At 39.3% G+C, this 13,104-nt stretch overlaps 1 protein-coding gene across 1 annotated transcript; it reads left to right on the forward strand.

The window, feature by feature from the left end:
• Positions 1-20: 20 nt before the first annotated feature.
• LOC135504353 (insulin gene enhancer protein ISL-3) lies at positions 21-4,758 on the forward strand. Its single transcript, XM_064922909.1, has 6 exons — positions 21-86; positions 520-709; positions 1,118-1,380; positions 2,561-2,856; positions 3,508-3,675; positions 3,994-4,758. Exons 1-6 carry the CDS (start codon positions 29-31, stop codon positions 4,108-4,110), a joined length of 1,092 nt encoding a protein of 363 aa, XP_064778981.1. The 5' UTR covers positions 21-28; the 3' UTR covers positions 4,111-4,758.
• The last annotated feature ends 8,346 nt before the right edge of the window (positions 4,759-13,104 follow it).

A 13,104-nucleotide genomic window follows, 5' to 3' on the forward strand; every position in this document is an offset into this window, starting at 1 on the left:
CTTATCGCAATCCCGTCATTATTCCTGTATGGTGGATATTATTTTCAACTCTTCTTTCTTGGGTGATATGGGGGATCATTCCAAAAGTAAGTGCCATTTTTTGCATGTATTTTTATCCGCATTTCCCAGTGTTGTAGATTACACTACAAATCGTAGCCTCTGAAATTAAAACATATTATATTATCACATTCAAATGCCATCGTATTTCATAAATGTATTTGCATAAAACAAATATAATATATTCGTATTGGTATTGTTTTATTATCCATAATGCGGACTTTTTCTTGTTTATAGTTAATTTTATTTTACATTTATTTTAAAACGATTGTGCGTAATTTCAGAACAGGTTTTAGTCATTGGAATGTAATACAGTGAGAAACTGGGAGTATTTTGCTCTGTATAAGACCATTTAAGACGAAGAAGTGACATGTAGGCCAGTGGCTCTCAAAAAGTGTGATTTAAGGTGTCATTAACTGTGGACATGGGAAAGAATTGTTCCAATGTCTGTGCTCTCTGCAGAGAAGTCCGGATTCGCGATGTGTGTAGGCTGTGGAAGTCAGATACATGACCAGTACATTCTGAGAGTTTCCCCAGACCTGGAGTGGCATGCAGCCTGCCTGAAGTGTGCAGAGTGCAGCCAGTACCTGGATGAGACATGCACTTGCTTCGTACGGGACGGAAAAACCTATTGCAAAAGAGATTATGTAAGGTAGGGATTGAAATTCTTTGGAAATAATCTGTTAGTGATTGAATGTATTTTAACGTTGGTGTGAATGAGGAGGTAGCCTACAAACTAATATATTGTATATCCATATACATGCAAGACTTGTACCTAAATCACAGAGGCTATAAAAGAAAGTGTGCTCAGTCTGTGTAATTCAATGCTAAATGTATCTGTAGTTCATCGCTTTTCTACAATTAAAATAGTTCGTTCAAGTTAGCTTTTATACTTTGATCCTGGCTAAACAATGCACAGTAATATTTATCTTAGCCTTGTTTCTGAGGTAGACCTAGTAATGTAGAACTTGGAATAAAAACTCTAGTAACAACAAATCAAATGGCTGTTAGAAGTTGTTGTTTAATTCAATACATTTTTTGTTTCATTTATTCCTTGCAGGTTATTTGGAATAAAATGTGCAAAATGTAACCTGGGATTCAGCAGCAGTGATTTGGTGATGCGAGCCCGGGACAACGTGTACCACATCGAGTGTTTCAGATGTTCCGTGTGTAGTAGGCAGCTCTTGCCGGGGGATGAGTTCTCTCTCCGGGACGAGGAGCTGCTGTGTCGGGCGGACCACAGTTTACTAATGGAGCGGAGCTCTGCCGGAAGCCCAATCAGCCCCGGACATATCCACTCCAACAGATCACTACACTTAGCAGGTCAGTTGCACATCCAAAACAACACCACCACTGACTTCTGTAATAATAAGAAGAAGAAGAACAACAACAATAATAATAATATGGAGGCAATCATCTTAATCAGAATTATGATATTCATTGTTAGATTAATGATCATAATAATAGCCTGATAATAATAGTTCTCAATATATTTCCTAGAATTATCGATAGGCCTAATTTTATGATCATAACGATCGGTAGACTCCAGAAAAAAAAATCAGATGCAAGCTTTGAGTCATTAAAATGTCAATAACTAGGCAATATTAGGCAATAGGCGACCAATATCAGACTGACCTTTAAACTTTTCCATGGAAAATCACTGAGATATGATTTCACTGTTATACCAAGCTTTTAAAATGGATAGATTTTGAACATAAGTGACGTTGGATTTTTTAAGGATTTTGATATTTGATATTTGATATTTACATTACTATTTAATAGTGTTGACCCATAATACAAATACAGTAGGCTATAATAACTTCAAATATTAGGCTAATCCCTACTCCTTGACGTTAGGCCTATCAGGATCATCTGGGTAACAATAAATACGATTTTACAGATAATCTCTTAATGTGAAAATTAAATAATTGTAGTAGATAGAAATTAACGAGTAGGCCTACACACAGTTGCTGTTGTAATAGTTAATTGACTATTCCTTTTAAATTTAAAAAAAATTAATGCTTGACATAAACAAGGAGTGTGTCATAGTGGCGGAAGGGAATCTGTAGCCTATTGAACTATAATGCAAAGCTTACATGCTTTTAGAATTACATTGTCATTGGGGGCCTAGACATAATTGTTGCTCAATATGGGCGATGTATTTTTAGGGGGGAATACCAAGATCAAATGGAGTACGTGTGAATGGAGAGACTGTTATCGTTATATATATATATATATTTACGATAACAATCTCTCCATCCACACGTACTCTCTCTCTCTATATATATATTATAACGCATGGCAGGAGTTGAATAAGTTAAATTTTAGATTAATAAGAGTATTTAACGGTCTATATAACATATAGCAAGAAACATACTCCAGGAAAAAAACGCATTTGCATAGACTATAATAATAATTAATAATAACAATAACAATAATAACAATATCATTCAAACTTTAGTTAATTTCCTTTTTTATTCAATATAATTCCGCCTCTCTTCAGCAGAGCCGGTGACAGTACGGGCACCACACCGAAACCACGTCCACAAGCAGTCAGAGAAGACAACACGAGTGCGAACCGTTTTGAACGAGAAGCAGCTCCACACGTTACGGACCTGCTACAACGCCAATCCGCGGCCAGATGCGCTAATGAAGGAACAACTGGTGGAAATGACCGGCCTCAGCCCAAGGGTTATTCGAGTTTGGTTCCAGAATAAAAGATGCAAAGACAAAAAGAGATCTATTCTCATGAAGCAACTTCAGCAGCAGCAACACAGTGATAAGACTGTAAGCATCTTCGTAAGTTAATCTCGGAAACATTTTTTATACTTCTATTAGCCTATTACTTTTTCTTTATGTTTGGTTCATCGTTGAATCCTTACATTTTTGCGATAGTTGAGGTATGTCAGCACAGGCTGGTCTCATAGACTAAACATAACATAGTAAACGAAAATCCGGGATATAAGATTTGCAATTAGTAACATATCATACGAATTGTAATTCGTAACATTTTATACGAAATGGATGATGGAAATCCACAAATTAATACCATACCAAACGTGCATATCATACTAATATAAGTCTCCAAGATTTTCGTTTACTATGTTACGTCTACCCTTGAGTCCAGGTTGGTCAGCAAAGAAGTACTTGTGGCCAAATGGTTACCTCTTAAATGCAAATAATTCGTTTCTCTGGAATGATTTGACCAGTGCCACACTTGAATAACCCTTGGTCCGAGGCCGGTCATTTCCACTAGCTGTTCTTTCATTATTGTTTTTCTGTATTCAACCTGCCAATAAATAATTAATCAAGAATTCAATTGTGCATGACCTGTATTGGAAAGCAAAGACTACAGAACAAAATCCTGACATTCTGATCTGGGAATTTGATGGTTTTCTTCCTCTACCAGTGTAGATTTAATTTGGATTTCCTATTCTAATCTCGTATCAGAGTCTACAGGGGCTCACAGGTACGCCTCTGGTTGCCAGAAGCCCTATCAGGCACGACAACACGGTGCAGGGTAACTCGGTGGAGGTGCAGACCTACCAGCCGCCCTGGAAGGCCCTCAGCGAGTTCGCCCTGCAGAGTGATTTGGACCAGCCGGCCTTTCAACAACTGGTAAGAGAGAGGAGACACACTGGGATATTCTATACTTATATGCACACGTAGGTGCACATGTGGGTACGCGTAATTACGCACGAAAACACATTCAAACTCTCTCACACACACACGAACACACGCACGCGCGCAAACACACACACACATTAATTTAGATGACGACATTTTCTTAGTTTTTTCTTCACTTTAATGTCATCAATTTAAAATTTATAATTAATAACGTTACATTGCAAATTTAACGTCAGAAGTGGCAAAATTTGTAGCCTAAACAGAGCCAGGACAGATTTATTTTGACATCACTGTCTTTGCACATTACAGGTGTCTTTCTCGGAATCGGGTTCATTGGGAAACTCCTCCGGCAGCGACGTGACTTCTCTGTCATCGCACTTACCCGACACCCCGAACAGCATGGTACCCAGTCCCGTGGAGACGTGAGACCGGGCCACCAGCCTCGGTTCCAGGCCTAGCATGTTCCCGCCCCGGTCCCCGGTCCCCGGTCCCCTGCATGTGACCAGCTCATCACAGCGTCCTAAAGACAGAGGAGTCGTTTCGGACATGGAGAGGAAAGTGACATATTCTCAATTTTGAACAATTACCTAACGGCACTATAAAGCAACGCGTACGAAAGCCCTTCTTCTTAAGACAGTTCAGAATTTTTGAGGATATCAGTGACAAAACAAAAACGAACTTCGTTGCATGAACCGAAAGAAGATAGAAGATTCTCGTGATGGATTTACAAAACAGCCTCCCTCCATATTACATTGGAGCCATTTGATGTCGAACCAGATGGACATTCTGCAATTCATTGTGAACATGTCGTGTCTTGGTTTCTTTATGTGATTTTTGATACATTTATTTCGTTATCAAGCCCATAGACTCGTGTGTTTGTCTTAAAAAGGAGCATGATTTCCGAAGATTATATAAAACAGATTCTTGTTGTTAAATATTTTATCTTAATAGGAAGAGGGCAGGTTGTTTGAGCCTCTCTAACAAAAGTAAGTTATTGTTATTTATTGTCAGGACAACGATTCATAAAGGAATTAATAACTGATCAAAAATAAAACTGTTAAATCTTTATAATGTCTAAGGTACACAGTCTTTGCATAAACTCTTGTAGAATTTCCCAAGATAGGCTTACACCCCCGTTCCCTCACTCAGCCTGTTGCATGCAGTTAATCAACTTGACCAGTGGTTATTTGATCTATAGACATCAAAACATTCAACCAAAGGTATTCCCAAAACGAGTATGCTTCACGCAAACCTTATAGGCCCCCAGATCCCCGAGCGTCTAAATCACATAGGTGTAGGCCTATATGCAACAAATCAAACACCAATATATTTCTGAATTTATCAAAATAATAATTGTGCTAACAAGGTGAATAAGTTTACAATCGGTTTTAGTTCCCTATTTATCCCTGCATTAGGCTTTTAAACCACTGCAAAAAGAGGCCTATTAAAATTGCGATACAAAATGATGGATGAAAACGTCACTGATCGAATACTGAGGGTCCATTGATGAAAGCATTTGCATATAAATGTGGAATGTTATGACTATTATCAGGCTAATCTGATAGGCCTATTGATTTGGGGGAAATATTTATAATCATGTTAATATGTTATTTTTTACGCAGGCTATTTCATCATTTTAACTTTAAACATTGGAGCTTAAAATTTGCATGTGGAATGAACAATAATATTATTATATAGTTTTAAAGTAAATAAGACACCCTCAAATTGAGGGTTTGCGCAGCCTACCTAATGCTTAACATAACCGTTTTTCTGAGGCTGGGAGATTGGAATTAAGGTGGATTGGCTTCTGGTCATTTACTTTCTAGGGGCGAATTTTTGTTGTGATCAATCCAGTTTCACTGGTTAAATCACAAGTCTAGACAGCCAACAAGGATCGGCGGCTTCTTATCTGCGCCTGGCATCACCTGCAAACGATACATTGAATGAAGCCACAACAAACCCACTGCTCTCTTTGGAAAGAGCTAGTTTAGGGGAGAGACCAGCTCGTAAACCCACCCTAATCTGGCCACAGTTTATTTTCATTCCACTCAGTCAATTGCGTTATTACGCACGGGTCAGACGTCTCAGTAATGACATCTCAGACCAAGTACCTTTGTGTGTTTTTAACCGGGCTACGTAAAGACTAGGCGACCTGGACACAATTAGTCAGCACTCATCAAATAATTTGAGATAATAGGAACAATTAACAACAACAAAAAATACAGTAGACTAAGACGAAATGTATAGACTATTATTAATTATCCCATTTGTAGTTGGCTATAAATTCCGTTTAAAAGTGGGTCTAACTTATTATTTTAATGTCTGACCATACTTTCACAGGATCAAAATAGACTCATGAATGGACCTATATCTTGTAGATTTAATTTAATATGTATTAAACATCACTATCCTAATTCAACTCAACTATTGGCTAGGCCTACGATTTATTGATTGATTGATTTCATTATAGTGTCATGCATTATCATGATTCCCAGCCCACATGGGCTTATACACTGTAATAATATTATCATACTTATATATGGACACACCTACCTACCTACCTACCTACCTACCTACCTACCTACCTACCTACCTACCTACCTACCTACCTACCTACCTACCTACCTACCTACCTACCTACCTACGTACGTACGTACATACATACATACCTACATACATACATACATACATACATACATAAATAAACATTTGCATTCCTAATGAAATTAAAACTATACCTACCTACCTACCTACCTACCTACCTACCTACCTACGTACGTACGTACATACATACCTACATACATACATACATACATACATACATAAACATTTGCATTCCTAATGAAATTAAAACTATACCTACCTACCTACCTACCTACCTACCTACCTACCTACCTACCTACCTACCTACCTACCTACCTACCTACCTACCTACCTACCTACCTACCTACCTACCTACCTACCTACCTACCTACCTACATACATACATACATACATACATACATACATACATACATACATACATACATACATACATACATACATACATACATACATACATAAACATTTGCATTCCTAATGAAATTAAAACTATACCTACCTACCTACCTACCTACCTACCTACCTACCTACCTACCTACCTACCTACCTACCTACCTACCTACCTACCTACCTACCTACCTACCTACCTACCTACCTACCTACCTACCTACCTACGTACATACATACATACATACATACATACATACATACATACATACATACATACATACATACATACATACATACATACATACATACATACATACATACATACATACATACATACATACATACATACATACATACATACAAATTTGCATTCCTAATGAAATTAAAACAACTGAAAACACAAAACAAAAACCTGTATCTAAATCGGAAGTTTGAATGACAATGGGTAGATAATAGATGTGTAATTGAGTTTTTTTAGAGACGTTGCAGGAAACAATGCTGCCTGTTAGAGATAACCGGAGATAACCAGAAGTTACTGACAGAGGAATAACAATATTGGTGCATCTAGCCTGGAGAGGAAAGTTTCAAGAGACAAATGTCCTCGATACACATTTATTATACTGTGGATTCATAACATTTACGAAGTTGTATTCTTCCCTTTAAGGTAAAACACATTTCAACCCTATACACTCGAAATGCCTGGAATGCTTGATTTGGATTGTGAATTAAGAGTCGGCGAAATAGTGTGGGAAAAAAAAGGATAGGCCTATGGTAATGTTGTTGGAATTGGTAGGCTATTTCAAACACAATCGATAAATCTAAGCGAGATCATAGGTCAAATAAACATGTGAATTTGATCAAACCGTAGTCAATCTGACCTATTACATTGCAGGAATTTCAGAGTAGGCCGTAGCAAAAATACTGCAAAAATACTGCATGATATCCTGTCGAATTGGTTGAATTTCAGATGGATTTTAACCTATACTTCTCATATCTATTGATATCTTACCACATTAAAAAAATAAACTTAAACATATGAAATCATGTTTTATTAGACTTGTTTTTTAAATACCACACGACAGCCATCACATAATCCTATAACATCAACATGAATTCGCTTTAATTGATGCTTTGCACAGGGCAGCTTGGAGAAGACCATTGCATATTTACATTCATTTTATTACGTTTCCATTTGAGCTTGTTGATAACCGCGCCAGTTAAGGCCTGTATGATTTAATCACTAATTGCAAAAGAAAGTATAAAATCATGATTTACAAAATTCCATGAAAACGACTGGCCAGTGTAAACAGAACATTCAAGAAAAGTCATGCACGCAAAGTTTGGAACGTTCGAAAAACTTAAGATGGTGCAACATCTTTGTAGTATCTGTTGTTGATCTTTTATCAGCTTTTCAATGGGCGTGTCTATCCATTGCGTTAAACCAGAACCACAACAAACACTATTAACACCCGCTCCCGGGAGTGTTCTGAGCAGGCGCGCGCGCGCGCACACACACACACACACACACACACACACACACACACACACACACACACACACACACACACACACACACACACAACACACACACACACACACACACACTGAGAAAGGGAAAATTACATGTATTAATTGCGAACTGGAGAGACACTCCAGAATTTCAACATTACAACAATATATGGTCTAACCGAATGACAACCCGTTTTCTGAGCTAGTCCTGTCAACCAATAAATTGATCCCATTCAGAAAAATGAATAGTTGTGTTTTAGAGGAGTAAAGAATTACTCGAATGATTTCAATCCATTTATTCAGTCATATAGCTTACCTTTGCATTTGCATCTGTGATTGCGTCTTTAGTTCAGCGGACACTTGCATAATATATATAATTCACATTTTATTGACTCCTCTCATTAATGTGTTTGAGAAAATAAGGACTGCTTGCCTGCCAACTGTCTCGGTCTAAAAATAACAGAGGGCATTTAGTTGCTACCTGGTCACTCAGTGCAACTGGACTTTTCTGAAGGACATTGTACCACATCATGAATGATTGAATACACCAAACAATTTACATAAGTCAAAGTGTGATGCAACACTCTAATTGGTTGGACTTGTGAAATCGAATAGCAGGTCCTGTTTGGATAAATTCCAGCGTGTTGTCCCAGTCCCATCAGCGGCCGTGTGAAGTGAATGGAGCAGTACTGTATAGCGCGGCCGGTTACAGTGGCCCAGACCTGACTCACCAATGTTCTACACCGAGAAGGGGTATGTGGCTGGCGTCATTCTTCCGCCAATTAGTGTAATACCAAAAGAGCCAAATACAAACTAATAATGCATATTTTGGGCTGTAATAAAACCATAATACCTTTTGTATAAAAAATAATGACAGATACATTTAACGTTTAAGGTTTAATTGAATAGTAGCCTGCACATATTTGCAGTTAAAAGATGAATGCCAAGGCATGAGCGTGGAAGAGAGGCCGCCATACTGACCTGGAAGGAAAAGCTGCAAGTCCAACATCTCAAGGGAATCACTCTGACAGCTTGATTTAATATAGAGACTATGGGGCGTTTTAAAAGAGACAAATAAGAGGGCTGGGAGGAGAGAGTAGCATGCAACATCGTATCCCGAGGAATAACAATGAAAACTAAGGGTTAAAGTCTGGTTAAATGATGAGCAATGGCAGTTACCACTGATGTGATCCATGCAGAGAATGAGAACGACTTATTGACCCTGAATCGACTACGAAAAGGCTGGGAGGAGTTTACGCAAGTAATGTGTCCCCTTTACAGAGGAATTTTCACTATCACTAGCTACATCACATACAGTAGATACTATTATTGTTCCTGCTTACAATGGGTTTGTCAAAATACTGTACATATTTTTTGAAGGATCCTCCTTTTTGTCCACAGCTAAATGTTATTTTGACTCCATCTGTCAACAAATAAATTATGAACACCACTGAGTATTTGCACTTTTTCCTCCCCCCATGCATTTCCTGTCAGGTCTCTTAAATAGGACATTTAAGGACCAGTTCATCTTAGATGGGTAATGGCCAATTTAACTTCTAGTGACAAGAATTTAATCATCTTAGGTTACACAGATAATGAAAGAGCACTGTGTGTGTGTCAACATCCCAATGTAATACTGGGTACTTGTGTTCTATCGATCTGGAGGAATGGATGCTGTTTTTATGGGAAAGTGACACCATGAAGTACTTATTCAGATATTGTCAACCTTAAAAGCATGGAGGAGAAGGAGGAGGAGGAGGAGGAGGAGGAGGAGGAGAAGGCCTGTGCCATACAGGGATAATTGTCAATGGCATAATAACACAGTAAGTATTCCGTAGCTCTTGTTTTAATATTTAGTTGGTGTGGTATGAGAAAAACATAAAACGCTCTAGTCAACACATTCTCTTCTCACCCAGCAGTTATATAGGCTATATCATTAGACATATTTATATATTCTAAACTCTATATTCAATTGACAGTATGTATTGCTCCAGGAATGGTCAGATATCCTACTGTAGATGACCTTGTGTGTGTGTGTGTGTTATATACTACTGTAGATGACCTTGTGTGTGTGTGTGTTATATCCTACTATAGATGTCCTGGTTTGTGTGGGGGGCTGTTACAGAAAGCACAGATAAGAGAACTGAACAGGGTTGAACTCCTATATCAGCCAAGAATCAGGTCACCAGAGCACAGGGGAGGCAACAGAGATATTGTCTGTCTGTCTGTCTGTCTGTCTGTCTGTCTGTCTGTCTGTCTGTCTGTCTGTCTGTCTGTCTGTCTGTCTGTCTGTCTGTCTGTCTGTCTGTCTGTCTGTCTGTCTGTCTGTCTGTATGCGTGTATGCGTGTATTCATTTATGTGTGTGTTTATGTGCATGTATGTGCATCCGTGCATATGTGTGTACAGCTCACCGGGCTGGTGGCCAGACTCCATGGGATCACCTGGAACACACACAGAGTACAGTCAGTCACTCTGGTCCCACTGCCGACAGTGTCAGAGCGTCGTAAATCACCCAGCCCCACCCACCATAAATCTAGCGCAAAAACAAAACACACAAACGCCCATTAAGAGGAGAAATAAAGGTCAAAGCCACCCACTCAACAATTATTCCCTATTAAACACAGTGAAGGGTTAGCTATACTACATCCCTTTCCACTGAACCAAACTGTTATTAGGCAGTTAGTTGTGAAATACATGATATATTTATTTACCTGTCATTGATGTGAGACAATGAGGCATTGAGGAAGAGTCACTTAGTGAAGGGAAAAAACAACTGCATCAAAGATAAGCATCAAAGAAAATGATAGGTTAGACGCTCTGGTACGCCCATTCATGTCAGGGTTGGGGTCAATGTCATGTCTGTTCAGGAGAGGTTTTTAAATGGTATCAAATGAATCCAACTCTGACTCATATCTCAAAACCACTGACTGAAATAGTATTGCTGAATTAATCACCTTGTATTCGTGGGATGGCCTGCCTCCATTGTTACAGTAATAGCCCAGTCCAGGACATGACAGCTGGGCAGAGCAGAATCTGCAGGGTCTGGCTCTACCAACCACAGTGACCCAGCTCGCACGGTGTTACCACCACTTTAAGAAATTAAGCAATACCATTAATGGAACCAACCCTGGGTGGGGTTGAGCAGCTGACATGTTGCTCCAATCCACCAGGGCCCTGCCGACCATCCCCTCCATCCGTCCATCACACCATTATGACTGGGCCCAGTAATATTAAAATCCAATCACTCCCCAGATTGTTTGATTAAGGAGAGGAGGAGAGGATGAGAGGAGGAGAGGAGGAGGGGAGGAGAAGAGGAGAGGAGGAAAGGATCAACACACAAGGCAGAAGAAGCCAAGGGGTCTGGTGACTCTTCTGGGTTGCGTCCCAATGGCATCCTACACCCTAGATAGTGCACTACTTCTGAATAGAGCCCCATAGACCCTGGCCAAACCTAGTGCACTAAACAGGCAATAGGGCGCAATTTGAGACGCAGTTAGTCTGCTGGTCTGAACCGTTATTGTCTCTCCCTAGAGGCTGGGGCCGGGGTCAGGGCAGGCTGTGGTCAGTATGGAAGGAAGGTAGATAGAGAAACTCTGTGGAGGTCAGATCAGTAAATTGTGTCTGGAAAAAAGGCACTACACTATTACCCAGCTACAATTTACTGACATGAGCTCCGGCGTATTTCTCTAGCTTCCAAAGTGTAGTGACTGCAGCATCCTAGTCCCAGGTACAGACTAACCCAGACTCAGACAGCAAGGCCTAAATTGGAACCAGAAGGCCAGGGTGAAGGTTCTTGACCATGACGACATAAATTACAGGGATTTACAAGATTTAAAAAATACTTTTAACAATACCTCCTTTAATGTGTTCTCTGTTTAATAATGCACTTTAGGGTTTAAGAGCGTGATAAACAAACCAATAATTCACTGTTTTATCATCTGAAAGGTGAAGCCCTTCTGGACTAGGTTCTACAGCAGCGTTCAAAGGCTCCCTCCAAACAGTGAAGTATCAAATGAAGAGCTATCTTAAGATGCTTTGGAAGAGGTTTAAAACAACACCACTGATCTCTATCTCTCTCACGCAATGGTGGAATTGAGACAAATGTTGAAGGCAAAGCTAGAACAAATAGATGGGAAGTTCACGTCATGTCACTTGAAGTTGAAGTTCACATCATCAAGTCAGAGAGCTATGAAGGTATTTGTACCACAGGTTTCACATAATGTATGTATTTTCACATGGTATGTATCTCATTTTGAATTTAATTATGAAATTATTTTGATTCTTATTTTAATCAAGTTATTATTTTTTCTGTCATACGAAAATTCCAAGTTCCGATAGCACTAACTAAACAGAAGATAAAGATCTGCTTCTAAAAATTATGAATGGAACTCTGGAAATGTCAACTCCACATTCTCTCTCTCTCTCTCTCTCTCTCTCTCTCTTGCTCGCTCTCTCTCTGCATGTGTGATCTGGTTATCCTCACAGTAGCGTTTGGTTGTTTTTGAGAGAGCACCGCAAAGATTCACAGTGAATCAATGATTATCTTCTCTGCCAAGATGCTTAAAGAGAACCTGGCAACAGAGGCGTTTCATAAATCCAAAATGAAATCCCAGGGAAATGATTCTTTCAGCAGGACATATACCTGTAACGTAATAATCCATAAAGCAATACCGAACAACCATCTTCCCTGAGGGACCATGGGACCGCATGCAGGCAGACAGTCTCATAATGTAAGCATTCAGAAGTCAGCGGGACTTTAGGACAACTGATGTCTGTGTTAAAGCAAGAGCCTGGAACCAAATGCACACTACTGTAGCCGTACCACCACAACCACTAATCACTGAGCCATCACATATAATCCTCTACCAGCCTGTATCGAGAGGAGCATCAAACAGCCAAACAAATTATCCTTCTTCAAG

This window comes from Oncorhynchus masou, chromosome 1, assembly GCF_036934945.1.
Source record: "Oncorhynchus masou masou isolate Uvic2021 chromosome 1, UVic_Omas_1.1, whole genome shotgun sequence".
NCBI lineage: Eukaryota > Metazoa > Chordata > Actinopteri > Salmoniformes > Salmonidae > Oncorhynchus > Oncorhynchus masou.

What these genes read in the sequence shown, in the direction of transcription:
- LOC135504353 (XM_064922909.1), top strand. Translation starts at nt 29, where the DNA reads ATGGTGGATATTATTTTCAACTCTTCTTTCTTGGGTGATATGGGGGAT. An exon ending in TGCAAAAGAGATTATGTAAG is followed by an intron (nt 710 to 1,117) that starts GTAGGGATTGAA and finishes TATTCCTTGCAG; the next exon opens with GTTATTTGGAATAAAATGTG. An exon ending in ATAAGACTGTAAGCATCTTC is followed by an intron (nt 2,857 to 3,507) that starts GTAAGTTAATCT and finishes ATCTCGTATCAG; the next exon opens with AGTCTACAGGGGCTCACAGG.